Consider the following 16,060-nt stretch of genomic DNA (forward strand, 5'->3'; position numbering starts at 1 on the left):
TTCCCTTCGCTCTGCCCTTCGCCCACTCGCAGCCGGGGCATTAATACTTATCGCCTCCGTATGCAAAAGCACCCACGTGGCTCAAGCTGTTAAGTCCTTTCTGTATGATGCATTCCATTTTGCTGTGGGAAATAAGGGTGCATTTGCTCTGTTCGCATTTGGAAGCACGTTAGTAACAGCAATTTTAAATATATTTTCTTTAAAATATAAGAGATTTTGCAGGAGTGCACTTTTTGAGTAGGAAAAAGCGAGTGGTGTGAATATGTGGCTTAGGAAAAGCTCATACAAGGTTTTCCCCTGCTCAAGTAAGCCCTTATGAACTGTTGCACGGTTTAACCTCTTGAGTTCATAACCGTTCCCTGTGACGGGAAAGTGAGGTGTTACCGGAATGAAGGGGTGCAGAGTACGCGGCAGGGCTGGAAGGTGGGACAAGGGAGCGGGGCCTTTCCTCCGCCTGCCTCTCCCCGACCCCCCCTCTCCCAGGCAGCCGCTCTCGGCACAGCCCGCACCCCGCGGGCGGCCCCCGCACAGCGCCGGGGGCCGGCAGGCTGAGGGGACCCCGCGGCGGCACCGAGCACCTGCCCGCCCCGGCGCGGAACGGCAGCCGCGGCCCCTCCTCGGCCGGCTCCGGGGCGGGGGCAGTGGGGGCGGGGCCAGCGCCGGGGCGGGGCGGGGCCGGCCCCGGAAGGTGGGTTCATTTCCGGCCCGCGCGGCGCGCTGGAGCGGCGGTGGCGGTGCGGGGCCTTCGCCGGGAGCCCGGGAGCCGTTCGGGCCGGGACGTGCGGCGGCGCTGGGTGAGCGGGCGGGCCGGGGCCGAGCCCGGGCCTCCCCGTCGGGCAGCGGCCGGCTAGGGGGGACGTGGCGGGCCGGGGCCGAGCCCGGGCCTCCCCGTCGGGCAGCGGCCGGCTGGGGGGGACGTGGCGGGCCGGCGCTCGGCCGCGGCAGGGAGCGCCTGGTGCCGGCGGCGGGCGGGCTGAGGCGGGCGGCCCGGCCCGGGCCCGGCGGGGCTGCCGGCGGTTCTCGTCTCCCCGGCAGTGGCGGTGGTCAGCGGGCTGCTCGCGGTGCTGCCGCCTTTTCTTTTTCTCGGAGCCGCGCCGCTAGCTCAGCGAGGAGGCGAGGAGCGGCGGCGGGGCGGCCCCGGTGCTCCCTTGTGGCGGCGGGGCCCGGGAGGGGGGTCGGCCCGCGGCGCCCTGCCGCCCCCCCGCCGCCTCCGGGCTGCCCGGGCAGCCGCCGCAGCTCTGCGCGGGGCTTTGTCTTTCCCCCAGCCGCTGGCCGGGGCCGTGGCAGCGGGCTGGGGCTGCCGCCCCCCGCGGGCCGCAGGGGCTGCCTTGGGGCCGGCGGTAACGCTGTCGCGGGGGGGGGCTCAGGAGCCTCTTCAGCCCCTGCGAGCGGGCAGGGGAAGGACAAGAAGGCCGGCGGTGGGACCCCCACCCCTCGCCCCCGACTGCTGATTTCCCTAAAAAGTATTGCAAAGGGCAAGCGTTTAACTGCCGGGGAGGGTTGGGAGGCAGCAGCTCGGGTGTCTCGCTGAACCTGTGTCGTGACAGTCGGCTCCTGGGCCAGAGCAGCCGAGGGGAAGAGGCCTTTGGGTTTGCTTCCCAGTGAAACGGGGCTGCTTTTTTGTTTTTTTCTTTGTACCTAGGTTCATCCGGAATTGTACGTTGACAAATCAAGGGGAGCTGAACTGAAGGTCAGTCTAGATGTTACTTTTCCACATATTCCTTGTGCTTGTGAGTCGCACTGCTGACTGTGGAGGGATAACTTTTAGTACTTGCCGAGGGCTCATGAGGCTCCGTGGGCCCGCTGCTTCCGAGTGCTGCGCTGCTGCTTGGGCAATAATTGGACCTTAATGCCAATGCCACGTGTTAGCCTTTCTCCAGAAGTTATAAAAGCAGAATGAGCGTTAAGAATCTGATTGCCTTTTAACTAAATTCAAAACCAAGTTGCGGGATGAAGTGACTGGAAGTCCTGCAAGTCTGGCTGGGTATTACTGCCATGCATGTTATCTGCCTGTCTACTGGTCGTTCCTGCCTCTTGTTCTGTTGCGGTAATTCCTTTGAGTAATGCATTGGGCTCTAGATGTAGTGCATCTTGGCTTCCTCCTGACCCCCCGAGATGTTATCGGCCTTTGCCTTCCTCACGTTTCACAGGGCATGGGAAGGCCAGAGAGACTGGAAGCCTCGGCTGTTGTGTGCGGAGAAGCTGTCAGCCTTCTAAAAGAGCATGTAGCCAGCAAGTGCATCGTGGTGCTTCGGTACCAAGCTGATACCACAGACCTCAATCTTTTTTTTGTGAAAGGGGATCCCAAGGAAATGTGCTGATGTTGAAGGGAGAAAGGTGGTGGGGGAAGAGGTAGGAGGCAGCTTTCAACCAATTTTAGGCTTAACTCCTGTGTTCCTGAAAATGGTTCTGGGCTTTGAGGGGTTTGCTTTTGGCTTTTTGCCTTAAGCGCGTCAGGGTAATGCTTTCTTGGAAGTTGGAAACGGTCCTTCTGGGACACCAAACCAAACCCCGTACCTGGGAGGGCCATTTAGTGTGCTGCATCGTGCATTTTATTCCCTGTCGGTCACTTGACCCTAGCTGTACATGCTCTCCTGGTTTGGCACGTTCTTACCCTGCTGGCCGAAAGATTCTGTCTTTTCACTTCCTCAGCTTGCTACAGGCCATAACACTTGTGTGTTGATAAACAGCTTTGTTTGATCACTGCTTTCAGGTTTGAGCATCGATGCCATGGATGTAACAGGAGAGCAGCAGCAGTGCATAGAGCACAAGCCGTTTAAACAACGCTTGGATAAAGCTGCCAATCATGTGACTCCAGAAGCTGAGAGACATGGTAAGATGCTATTCTGCCATTCTTGGCTGGATGCTCTCATAGCCTTTCCATCACCGTATGCCTGCTATGAGATTTGTGGGAACAAGGGATGGCTGAATTCACAGCATTTTAAACACCACGAACTCTTGAAGAGTGTATAGGACACAAATCTATTACACTGGCAGATCAGACAAGCTCCTGTGTGTGTGTGTATATACATTATACTCTGTAGTGTTCTGAGGCAAGTCTTTGCCTAGTCCCTCTGAAATTGGGACAAGGACTCATTGATGCATTTCAGGAGCAAAGGTGCTGAGTGAGTAGGCTTTTCCTACTAGAAATCAAGCAGCTGCTCCGGCAAAACTTGACTTTGGTTGCATCTTTAAATCCTAGGAGGCTGACAAATGGGACAAGCTGGTTAGAGGAAAGAGCCTCTCTCCAGGGAAGGCTCTGCTGACTTGACCCTTAAGCCTAAACTTGCGTCTTGCTACGTTTGCTTTGTGTGTGTTAATGCATACACGATTAATAGATTTCAGTTGATTTATCAGTTACAAGTTGGAGTAAGTGGTCCTTGGCTACATAAACCTCTCCTCTGCGTTTTTTTTACATGTTATGACTTACTGGTATACTTCAATACAAACCAGGAATGATTCTGGTAGTGTTGCAATGTAACGGTAATACTGTCCCGACTTTGTTTTTCTAAAATGTGAGGTCCTTACTATCTGTTGTGGGAGATAGTGTAGTTCTGTGTATTGGTATAAACTAAATTTGCTGATTTGTTGTAACTCGGATTTAACTTTCCTGTTCTTAAAAGCTGAAAGGCTAAACTAAGCCAAGAGTTGAACAGTGGGTAGGTACAAGAGCTTCTCCTGTTGTCACAGAAGTGTAGTGATAGCGTTCTGACTGTTGCGTCGCTTAGCAGCCTTTCTGTATTCAGAGGCTGTGGCCTGACGAATGTAATGTCTGTGGTCAAACCCTGCTTTTCTGTACCCAATTCTGTTACCACATGTAGGCCTCCTGCCTTACTTGTAATCCCAGTGGAGGCTGGCAACACTCGGTCTGAACCGGTTGCTCTTGCTCCTTATATTATCAACAGAGAGGAAGAGAAACTTGCAGGGAGCAAACAGTCTCATCCAGGAGAGGCATTTTGAAAGCGATCAAATTTGCTTGCTGCATGCAATACATTTCTTCTGCTGTCTGGAAAAAGTATATGGCTAGTTTGATTTCCACCACACATGTGGCAAGTTAGATTGGAAGTGTACACCCATCTTCGTGGAACTCTACGATTATCAGTTTCTGTTAGTAACACTTGATGTTCAGTCAGTTATTTAAATGGCAACTATAGCAGTGTTGACTGGTAAAGGAAAAATGCACGCAGACGTGGTTACCGCTGGGCTTGCTTTGGTCATGACTCAGAGTTGGGCCACCACCCCAGTGAAAGATTCAAAGGGGAGTGCTGTGGGTAGCAAGGGTCCAAGGGTAGGTGTCACTAGGGAAATTTCTGGGGGCCATTGTTAGACACTTGCGCATCTCCATTCTCATCAGGTCCGCAGTTAACATGTGCGATAGGTTTGCATGGGCATTCAAAGGTGTAATGTAGCATGTGAGCTTGATGCATTGAAATCTTCCAGGGGAGGGTGTGTATGAATGCTAGCCAGTGTCAGGGAGGACTGACATCTAATATCTATATCCTTCTCGTATTCAAGGTTAAAATACTAATTACCTTTGTCTTTTGGGGGATTTTGGAGGTTTGGTGGGGTTTTTTTGGGAGTGTGTGTGTTTGTGGTAAGCTTAGTGCTTTATTTTTGAACACAGCTTGTTTTCATACATAGGACCCCTGTTTATTGCATTAAGGGTTTTCTTCCCCTGCCAGCTGACCCTCTCAGTTACTTTCTCCACTCCGTTTCTGTGATACCTTTTTGTATTTCCTACAGCAGCAATTAGTTCCCTCCCAGTAGACATAATTCTGTCTTCTTCCCATTTTTATGTCCACTAAAATACTCTGCATAGAACAGTTATTGTCAACATCGGTATGTGATGATGGCTTTCCACATGACTGCCTGTGAGGAAGAGGGGAAATTCATATCTCTTTTAGGACAATATTTGCTGGTATTGTCACCCATGACAATGAGTTGCTTATTGTCTATCTTAAACAAAGATTTGAAAATCCAACCGCTGGTATGACTGCTTTATTTATGTAGATTAAGGCCTTTTAATGAAAGATTACTGTCTCCTGCAGGTAGCTGGAAATTTCCACTTTGCACCGGCAAAAAGTTTCCAACAGTCTCATGTACATGGTAAAGTATTTTCTTTTCCTGCTTATTGTGACCTTTAGCTTCCAAGTGTTTCAGACCATTTCCTTTGAACATCTTTGCATTGCTATCTGTGGTAACAGCAGCACTGCTTCAGGAGGGAGGACATTGGTGAAATTTTGTTAGAGATGTTTAGAACTATTGGGAACGAATAGAAAAGTGTTTTCTGAAGGTGCTGCCACATGGTTGTGGGAGAACGTGGAGGAGAATGTGTCTGGGTAGTCTCTCAGCCTCACTTGTTCTGCAAAACTTTGCTGCCCTGCTGTAAAACAACCTCAGGTGCGGTGTTTGGTCCAGGACCTGAATATCAGTATCTCTGGAAGGGGTGTTTTGGAGAAAAGCTCTTGAGAATTTCAAGGCAATTCAGAACTTTCACAGTAAAATTTCAGTTGTGAAGGACTTCTACTTCCTCAAGTATATATAAATACACAGTGGCTGGAACGATAGTGGTAGTTTACAGAATCATAGAATGGTTTGTGTTGGAAGGGACCTTTAAAGGCCCCCTAGTCCAGCCCCCCTGCAGGAAGCAGGGACATCTTCAACTAGATCAGGTTGCTTACAGCCCTGTCCAACCTGACCTTGAATGTTCCCAGGCACGGGGCATCTGCCACCTTTCTGGGCAACCTCTCTTAGTGTTTCACCATCCTCATCATAAAAAATTTCTTCTCTCTATCTAGTCTGAATCTACCCTCTTTCAGTGTAAAACCACTAAGCCTTGTCCTATTGCTACAGGCCACACTAAAATGTTTGTCCCCATCTTTCTTATAAGCCCCCTTTAAGTACTGAAAGGACACAATAAGGTCTCCCCAGAGTCTCTTCTCTGGGCTGAACAACCCCAGTTCTCTCAGCCCGTCTTAGAAGAGGTGCTCCAGCCCTCTGATCAGTTTTGTGGCTCTCCTGCTCCAACAGGTCCATGTCTTTCCCTTGCCAAGGACTCCGGAGCTGGATGCAGTGCTCCAGATGGGTCTCATGAGAGCAGAGGGGCAGAATCGCTTCCCTTGACCTGCTGGTCATGCATCGTTGGATGCAGCCCAGGACATGGTCAGCTTTCTGACCTGTGAGCACATGTTGCTGGTTCGTGTCCATTTTTTTTGTCCACTGGTACCACCAAGTCCTCTGCAGGACTGCTCTCAACCCCTTCATCCCCCAGCCTGTATTGATTTGGGGCGGGGGGGGGGAGTTGCCCAGACCCAGATGCAGGACCTTGCCCTTGACCCTCATGAGGTCACATGGGCCCACTTCTCAAGCAGAGCACTGGGGGGAAATGTTTTGGAGAGCCTTAACTCCATTTATGCTAAAACGGGTCACACACAGTGTAACTAGTGTAACAGGTTAGTTAATGACTGGTCTTTCTCAAGGGGTGCCCTTGAATTTCTCTGGTGCTGCTCTGTAAGACTTGTTAGCCTTGCTAGTACTCGGGTCACGCTTCAGGTGCTGAGGAATGTGACCACCCGAGCGTTCAAGCTGATAACTGCCATCACCCTGTGCAGGGTTGTAGGAGAGCAGCTACTGGGAGGCCGCCCGGTGCCAGCACAAGCACTCCTGCAGCTGTGTGATTAACCTTACTTTGGAGCTGCTCTGGCCGCAAGAACAGCCTCACATAAAGCAGTACTTCACCTCTCAGCCTGCTGCATGCATTCTCTGATGTGACTCTTGTCTGAAGGGAGGGTGGGACAGGAATGGGCCATCAACAGAAGGATGGCGGGACAAAGACTGTTCTATGACAACAGGTCCAGTTTAAATGCAGATCCACCAGAGCCAAGTGCTCTGTAGAACTTTGTTATTCGCTGAAGGTTACCCCGCTGGTGTCTGTGCAAAAGGCAGTGGGGCTTGACACTTCACTGACAGCTGAGGCACTTAACTCTTGCCCTAACTGCAACATGAAACAGGGTGTTGCTGGTAACCGTTAAGAAAAATGGCATAGCGTAATCCCAAGGCCACTTCGCTTTTCTTTCCTTTCCCTGGCCACCATTTCACATGTATTTCCAAATTTTTAGTAGGAATTTCTTTTTTAAAGCCAAAGGAGTTCCTTGATGCAGTTGCCAGCACAGGCACACAAACCACTGTGCTAGTGGCAGTGACAGGTCTGCACACTTGTCAGAGACAGCACCAGAATATCTGAAGCCAGTGCAGCTCTGAGTTCTTTGTAATGCAGAGCCATTGTCTTAATTCCAGTGACTGCAGCCTTCTTTCTGAGCATTGAACACTTTAACTGTGAAATGGAAGGGCTCTCCCTAGATTGGAGCATTAGGAGGAAATACAGTTTAAGCTTAGCATTTCCTTTTTCTAACTGTATGTTCTCTGTTCTGCATGCGTATCTCTTTGGGTTTAGTAAGGGGTTTATATAAATGCAGGTAAAGCTTCTGGTGTTTTATCGGAAGATGTTAATGGAAAAAACCTGAGTTCACTCATTCAACTCATGTTGAATAAATGTTTTAAAGGAGAGGCTAGTTCTGGTCGGTTCTTCAGCATTCTGGCTTGTCTTGTGCTAGGCTGTGTGCCAGAAACACTTGAAGGGAGCAGCATTCCTGATCTTTGTTGATCATGTAGCAGCACTGGGTGATCTGACTCCACCAGCTCCTAAGTAACACTGCGTTTTTTGAAGCATGTTTTTCTTTGCAAAGGTGAAAGTTGAGATCTGACTTCCTGACCAGTGTTAAAATGCACCATGGCCTCTGGCTACTTTAAGATGATAGTGCGACTTTGGACAAACCTGGTAGGAGCAATACTGAAATCAAGTTGTAAGTTATATTTTCATCCTGAGACTGATGTTTCTGGCATTACATAAAGTAATTAAAGTAGCCAACCAAAAGATATCAGTTGCCTCCCCTTGCCCCTGTTTTCCAGCTCCCTTTGGGGGTGCATGGTGCTGCTGGCATTGCCATAGCGCTGTATGCAGGAAGGGCAGAGAGAGGGCAGGCCAACCACCCCAAACCCTGGCACTAGTGATAGTCACCTTGGTCGTACCAGTTGTTTGCAAACATCCTGCTCAGGCTCTCCCCACAGACTTTTCCTTTCCCTGTGCGTTCTCTGGGCAGCTGTAACAAGGCTGATTGATAGGCAGAGCCGCTGAGAGTTGCTAAGATGATGATAATTTCATTAGGGAACTTGCATTTGGTATTAAGGCTTGTGCTTTGCTCAGTTGTTAGTTTAGATCTGTTGTGCCTCTGTTTTGCAGTAGTTAGAGGAGTTACGTGTATCAGGTGGTGACAGAGATAACAGTGAATTTTTCCTTCCTTGCCCCTGGGGTCTTGTTTTTGCCATAGATTAAGAACACATTCGGATGAAGACCAAAATACCTAATCTGAAGTAACCCCAAAATAAAGATACTTTCATTCATTCTAGCAGTGGCTAGTGTATGTCAGGAGGGGAATTGCAGCAGTTTTATCTATCACGTGCCCTACTGCAAGCAAGAGAGAAACCCGGGGGATTTTCTTGCCATTTTAGATATCAATGGAAATGAGAGGAACTCCCTTACAAGCTAGAATAAGGTAAACAGATATGCTTGTTATCACAGTGTGAACTATATTGTTAAACTGTTTTTCTATTACAGTTCACGATCTGCAGAGCTTTGGACTTGATTATGTAAGTGTTCCCAAGATAATGTTCTAGTTCTCTTGGTCTTGTTTTCCTTCTGGATTTCCCTGCCTTTGCCACATTGAGATCCTAGCGTACTGATCCCAGATGGATTTGGCTTTACGAGTCTGGGCAGAACCTAGCACCTGCTTTCACACAGGGTTGTGAAGGATGTTCTGGGACATCTGCATGTTGCTTGGCAAGCCTGTTCCCCCCTTCCTGAGACTGCCTTGCTCCTTAGCTGCGCTCCCCAGTTTCCTAAGGCTGGTATTTCCATAGTTGCTTCTGGATCTGGGAGGAAAGTAGATGATGCCCATACCAGCACCACCGAGGCAGCTGACAGCACGGTGCTGCCATGGCAGGGAGAGAAGTGGGTGCAACAGCCTGTGCTGTAGGTGGGGGGTAAGGGCACCGGCATCTGGCTGTTTCCAGGAGGAAAAGGAGAAAGTCCGCATCCTGGAATCTGCCATGAATACAAAAAAGAAGAGCAAGTGCTTCAGAGTTTACTGTTAGGACGTGCAGAGTAAGGGAGGACCTGTCTCTGTTCCAGAGCCATACTTGGAAAAATATACAAATAATTAACTTCAAGCTCCTTACCTTGCCCCTTGGATGCTGTGCAGTTGTTTGAGTTATTAGCATTTCCGTTTCAGATCAATATGATGCACTACATCAAACATCTCTCATTTGGAAGGGATTATCCAGGCATTGTGAATCCTCTGGATGGGACAGACGTCACTGCACACCAAGGTAAAAGCTACCTGAGAGAAATCTCTTTTTTAAGTGTCTGTATTCATAAGTGTTAGAAGAGAACAGGAGTGAAGTTCCCAGTCCTAAACAAGAACCCTGACATGCCTAAAACATGGACGACTCCACCTTACGCTCTTTCTGGAACGGCTGCCTCCATTCATCTGGAACAAATCTGCCAATGTGTTTTGATTCTGTGACCTTTTGGAAGGATCTTTCTTTTCAGTGTTCATGGCCTAATTGGTAGTTGCTGGAGAGCTGTGGTGTCTGGCTGACCTTGATCTACCCAGCAGTAACAGCTGCAGTGAAGTTGAAATATTGCTGATCTTTTCTAGGTAGCTCCAGTTTGCTGGCTTGAGAAGCAAAGGCAATTCTGTCCTCATGCTACTGCTGCTCAAACTATAATCTTGGCTTATTGGCACAAGCCCGCTTGTGTGGATTTTCTGTGGAAGATCCTGACTGTCTCACTTTATACAACACTACAGAGATTTGTTATTTTTTCACATCTGCTGATCAATGAATTTCATTCAATGATCATTTCATCAGTGAGCTCCTGTAGTTAATTTTCTCATATGCCTATTTATTCTTTAAATGTGTTGAAAGTAAAATTTAATAGTCTCAGGAGCTAAAAGATGGATTTGATTTTTAATTCCTGTCATGGCACCCATGGAAATGTCTACACGATGAGGTATTGTCATTCTACAGTTTAAGCCATTTGCCTGGCTTTTTCTGGTGATGGGATAAATTCCTGTAAGGTGAGGGCTGATTCTTCATCCTCACAGAAACCTGCATCCATTCACACTACCTTGCCCATGGCCACTTTAATCCAACTACTTCCATAAAACTCAATACCAGTAATTTCTTTGGGGAGCAAAACCATCCCCAGCCCTTTCTAAGGAGGCTGATCCTGGAAGGACCATGCCTAGGGGCTAGTGACTCAAATTGGGATGTGAAGGGCTGATATACCAAGTATTGCTCCTTCAAACCTCTGCAAGCCACCTTGAGGGAAGGAGCTAGGAGACTAAATCACGCAGTTCCTTGTTTTGGAGCAGTACTCCTGGATGCTGCCAAGAAATGCCCCTACCTGCAGACATAGCAGCTCCTGTTTTCTTTTTTTATGGAGAGCATACCACATTATATCTGTCTTTCCCTAGCTGTCCTTCCTAGAGTTAAGTATATCTGTCCATCCCTCCCTTCCATCCAACAAGTCACCAGGCCTACGTAACACAGCTGAAATCCTCTGCCAGGTGTAGGAGTGGGCCATATAAACTTTGCAGGTGTAAACAGAAAAGAATTCTTCTGCAGTGCTCTGCAATGGCAGGAGGGCCAAGATACATGAAGAGCACAGAATTGCTTCTGTAACTAATATTTTGTTTTGTGTTACAGATAATTGTTAATTAGTTTAGTTCTGCTTTATTTTTTCCTCCCTTCTTGCTTCTCCTGGCTTAAAACAACAAAAGAGCTCTTGCATTTCCAAAGTCAATTAGTCACTGGGCTAGAACATAGGCTTTTGACATTGTAATTAGACTTCATTAATGGATCGCCAGCGGCAGCAAGATGGAAACCTACTAGATGAGCCTCTCTTTGCATTTTCTTTCGGCTAATTACATGCTTATCTTGAAAACAAAAGATGCTGCGAACAATGAAAGAAACCCCAATTATGTGTCCCAAGTTGTGGACTGATGGGCTTATAGTGAAAGCCTCCTTGCTGGAGGTTATAAAATGGTCCTGCAGCCACAGAACTTCTTTTCCTTACCTTTGCCACTGCATTCTATATATTGCCAGTCCTCCTCCCCATGTTGCCACCAAGTCCCAAGTTCCTTTAGATCTTCTGGCAAAGTAACTTATAAAATGCTGTCCCTCAGGTGTGCAAAAAAACCCTTGTCCACTTTTTCCTTACCTCCTCCTTGGGTGCTAAGCGTGCCATGGAAGGACTGAAGCCACCACTGCTCCCAGAGGCAGGAGATCTCTGCCTTCCAGCAGAGCGCTCTCACCAACAAGATCCCTCTGGGGAAGCAATTTTCTTCTGCAGGTCATTGATATTATAACACAGGGTGATAAGTAATCAAATAAAGTGCTTTCAATTAAACTGAGGGCCTCTAGCTTGGTAACATCTTTCAATAGCAATTTGTAACACTAATACAATATAATTACTGCTAATTAATGGGTAGGTAGCAGACCAGATATGATGATTTTTCTCCAAGCAACACCAGGCAGTGAAACCTGTATGAATGTACTGTTCCCTGTGAAAAGCGCTAAGCTTCCTCTCTCCTAGTCCTCTGAGGTAATTCAGTGAACAGACAGTTTAAGATGCTTGTAAATTTATGTTGTGCAAATAATTATTTGTCATTTTATGTTCAACTTGGGAAGAGGCTTCAACAAGCCATAGTACACTGCCCTGTGTAATTCCTTTCATGATGAACTTGCTAAGGATCAGAGCTCTGGCAATAAATTGTAAGTAGCTTTATACTTCAGATAGTCATTTGGATTTATTTATTTTTTAATCACCAATGATAGCAGGAACTGTTTTGCAAGTTTTACAATTGTTGTGGTATTTTACTGTTCTGTGGCCTATTCCCACTGTTATGTACTGCATAGATTAGACTGGAGATAACAATAAATGCTGAACAGTTATCTGTCCTCAGGTAGTGCTGTGTTCTTTGATGGAGGTTGGATTGCTATGCCTCTCCTCTGGATGGAGAAAGTGAACCCTCAGGATGCAGAGCAGGCCACGTCGTAGAAGGAGCTGGAGGGATGAGCAGGAAGGGAGAGTCCTTGATCTCCAGGGCTTTCCTAAAGCAGATGAAGGACGGGGCACACAGGAAATTTTACAGCTGAGCAATGAGGTGTGTTACTTCTACACCTCTGAGCACACTCGCACACCTCTGGTTCTCCATCCTGGATGATGGGGACCTGTCTACATGACCAAGTGATGTCTCTGGGGTCATAACAGACTGCCCCCCACCCCAGCACTGCCCAGCTCTTTGTCCCCAGCTGGTGTGACCTCCTTTTGATGAAAAAGTCCACGTTTTGGGGAAAGAGAGAGAGGGAAGGCTAAAAAACTTGTTCCTGTGCTCGGAGCTAAAGTTTGCAGCACAGAGCGCTGCAGGTTCATACTACAGCCTGCTCTTTCTCCTGCCTTACAAAGGGTGCAGCAAGGGAAGAACCCCCAGAGGCAGTGGGTGCAGGAGGTGGAAAGGGGCCACTCCTCCACATCCATCAGTCAGCTGGAAACAGGAACCTTGGCAGCACAGCGTGCCCTTATGTGGGCTGGGTTGTGAACAGGCATGTCCTGTCCCAGAGCTGGTGTGTAAAGGCATCTCTGCAGAGCGCAAGGAACACAAACGGGTGTTTGTGGTTGCACTCAGATCGTGTGGAGGGCTCCACAGTCTCAGGGACTCTGTTGCTAGACCTTCCAGAAAGGAATATAATGAATAAACCACCTATGTGGGGGAAATCACTGCCTGACCTTTCATGCAGTCAACCTGCAGTGTAATCACCTGACACTTCTGGTTTTTATCAGCGTACCCACAAATTAGCCACAATGTCTCACAAACTAATAGGAAGAAAGTAATTACTGGTGCTACCACTAGAGTTGATGGCAAGGACTACTGTGGGAAATAAAGAATTAATTTCAACTATATATGTAGAAGATCTTAATAGCAGCAGGTGAAAGGGGAAAAGAAAATTTAAGGTAGACATCAGTGTGGGAAGAGAGATACGATAGTAGAAGTCGAAAGACAGATGGAACTGACGTGCAATATTCTTAGTGTGTAGGACAGTGATGGAAACTTATCAAACCCACAGGCTGTTTCCTTGTAGTAATCACTGAACAAAGTGAGAAAACTCACAAGCCAGGGACAGAAAGCTGTTTTTTTTCATGTCTCAGGGGCCTGTACCCAAAACCAGAATTAGGGGGAGGGTGAGATGGGACTGGCATTAAACCAGCAAAATTTAAAATGGACCATCTGAGATGACACACTGCAGACCCCAGGAGCTGGGCTGGGAGGGCTGGTGGCAGTTTGGCTGAAACAGGATCAAACCTGCATGTTCCTGGTGGTCAGAGTGTACCAAGGGGACCGAGATGCTTCTGTCTCTGCGCTGGCCACTCAGAGTGGCTAGGCTGAGCACCAGTACTCCTGCAGGTGGGCACTGGGGGCTTATGAGGGCAGGCCTGGGTTACACCCTCACACCCTACAGGGTCATACTGGGTCACATTTCTTAGCAAAGTGTCCAGTTTCTCCATATCCCCAGCCTATTCTGGAAAGCCTTGGAATACCAAATGCTCAGGAAATAGGGAGATAGCTGGCTGGGTGTGTAAGAGGGAGGGTGACAGATGTGAGAGGGAAAGGATCTTGGCTTTAAAATGTGTACAGCTTCCTGGCCTGCATGAGGCTGGCTGCTTTAGGGCATAAAGAAAATTAAAAAAAGCTGTGCTTGTTCTCTTCAGGTAAGTTTTCCTGAGCAGAAGACATTTGGGACAACAGGTACAGCAGCGAGGGGTAGGGATGCCCCCTCCGCAGAGCAGCTGGTGGGACCAAGGCCCCCCCGCTGGGCGCATACAGCTGAGTGGTGGGACACAGACCCGCCCTGTGGGGCACCTGGCTCCAGGTGACCAGCCGCGGCCTCGGCCATGTACTGCATGAACAGGCAGCTCTGGATGAGGCCGATGCCATGCAGGAGTCAGGCTGGCATTTCTGACAGTGTGTTGGACCACAGGATGTATCCAGATGTGGAGAGGGACCAGGAGCAGCCATTGCCTGGTGCCACATGGATTGAACTGGGAGCACTGGGACTCCATTCCTTCTGTTTCCCCATGCCACACCCTGGTGTGTTCAGTGGGGGCTCACGCAACACAGCCCCCAGCACGGGGGGACATCCCTTGCCAGCCTGTAAATCCTTGGGCGCCCAGAGAAGCCTGAGGCTTGTGCCAGGCTCTGCTCTTAGGGCACATCCCCTGCTCCGCACTGTGCTGGATGGAGCCTGGTAAGGAACCCATGGTGGGACTTGGTTTTGGGGGAGCCCTTCACCACGGCAGGGTGCAAGACCCTGGGACAAACCCCCACAGTTCTTTTGCAGGCAGCAGGATTAGGGCAGTAGGATGAAGAATGCTCTTTGCAGCAGCAAGGGAAGGCGGGGGGTGGGGGGGGTGGGGGGGGGGCAGCATCAGCAGTGCAAAAGCTGCTTTCCAAGAGGGCGAGGGGGCTGCCAGCCGGGCTTCCCATCCCTGTTACACGGTGCCGGGATGCGCAATACTTGCAATATGTCGCCGTGGCCACTAGGTGTCCCCATAGGAATACAAGTTACAGCCTGCCCCCCCCCCCCCCCTCCCCCCCCGTGCCACTACTCGGCTGTTCCCCTTGACACTGACGGTAATTAAAGATAACACCACTTAGCCTTCTGCCATTTGCATTGAAGCAGCAATGTTTGATTTGTTGGACCTTTGCATCAAAAAAAGTTTAAATAAATAAGCACCTCTGCATCAGCAACCAGCGGCAGCCGTGGCTAGCGAGGGGCTGCGGGAAGGCTGCAGTGGGGCTGTGCTTGCTCCCTGGGCTCAGGTTGATGCACCCTATTCGTACCCTGCGTCCTCTGTTCATCACCAGGCCGATGGGACTCTTCCTTGTTCTTGGAGAGAACAGGAAGGAAAAGATGCTGCTTCCTTCCCGAGATGGTGCTGTGCTGAGCTGGGACCGGCGGTAACAGCAGCTCCCATCCCACTGCCCGTGCTGGGTGCCTGGACAAGCCCTGAGGTTGGTGGGGGCTGCCTGAGCTGCCAGTAGCCCAGGTGAGGGAAAGGGAGGCACAGAAGGGAATTGCCCAAGGCCAGGGAGATGTACTGAGAAGGCTGGCCAGACGGAGAGTGAGCCTGTGCCAGGGAAGGAGCGAGCAAACTAAACAGCAAGAACTGGCCACAGGTAAAGGCTGATGTGAGATTTTCGGTCCTCAAGGGTTCAGCAGTAGGAGTCAGGGCAGGGATGCTCGAAGTGTTCAGAGCTCAGCTGGAGGCAGCCTGGAGGAGCCTGCTCTGTGTTTGCCCTGTTCTGAGACACGTGCAGAGCCAGAGACCTCCAGAGGCTCCCACCCACGCAGCTCCATGTCCTAACATCTCCCCCCAGGCCCCTTCCTGGCCTCTGTATGAGACTGTCGTCTGGATCCTGACATTACCCAGCTGGCTGTCACCGTTCCGCAGTGCTGCATGGGTGTTCCTGCAAGAAGATTAATGGCATCACAGCATCCTCTGCAAGCACTGTGTCCTGACCCAAAGCCTGGGCCAGCTGCCTTTTGGTCCCAAACCAGAGTCTCTCCTCTCAGACTTCAGGAGGGCTCAGAAAGCTGTGATCTCCCGTCATCTCACTGTCTGCACCCCTTAATGCAGTGCATGGGGAAGACCTCTTGGGAAGAGTTTGGATGCCTTGCTGGACAGACTCTTCTCCACAGGGGCAACCTTCTTCCCTGAATCTCATGCTCTGGGGACACTCTGAACATTTTTGCCCACGGTGGATTCGTTCCCTGACAAGGACGATGATGGAAGCTGGGCTGTTCCTCTTGCAGAAGCTGGCTGTGGACAATCCCTGTGGCAGCTGTAAGCTATCCCCTGCTGTCCATGCTCCTCCTT

General features: G+C 49.7%; 1 protein-coding gene across 7 annotated transcripts; it reads left to right on the forward strand.

Moving 5' to 3' along the window:
* The first annotated feature begins 669 nt into the window (after positions 1–669).
* Positions 670–15,242, forward strand: LOC106112534 (endoplasmic reticulum-Golgi intermediate compartment protein 3-like). Of its 7 annotated transcripts, none has more exons than XM_055799966.1 (9): positions 692–794; positions 1,643–1,690; positions 2,151–2,352; positions 2,714–2,833; positions 5,049–5,106; positions 8,675–8,706; positions 9,348–9,444; positions 11,812–11,895; positions 12,087–12,898. In XM_055799966.1, the coding sequence occupies exons 4-9, from the start codon at positions 2,831–2,833 to the stop codon at positions 12,179–12,181; spliced, it is 369 nt and encodes a 122-aa protein (XP_055655941.1). In that variant the 5' UTR covers positions 692–794; positions 1,643–1,690; positions 2,151–2,352; positions 2,714–2,830; the 3' UTR covers positions 12,182–12,898. The 7 variants fall into 7 exon arrangements, 5 of the variants coding, with proteins under 5 accessions (XP_055655940.1, XP_055655941.1, XP_055655943.1 ...); XM_055799968.1 differs by lacking the exon at positions 692–794 and adding an exon at positions 877–1,061; XM_055799965.1 differs by lacking the exon at positions 2,151–2,352 and having other exon boundaries at positions 670–794.
* Positions 15,243–16,060: the final 818 nt, after the last annotated feature.

Source organism: Falco peregrinus, chromosome 3 (assembly GCF_023634155.1).
Source record: "Falco peregrinus isolate bFalPer1 chromosome 3, bFalPer1.pri, whole genome shotgun sequence".
Lineage (NCBI taxonomy): Eukaryota > Metazoa > Chordata > Aves > Falconiformes > Falconidae > Falco > Falco peregrinus.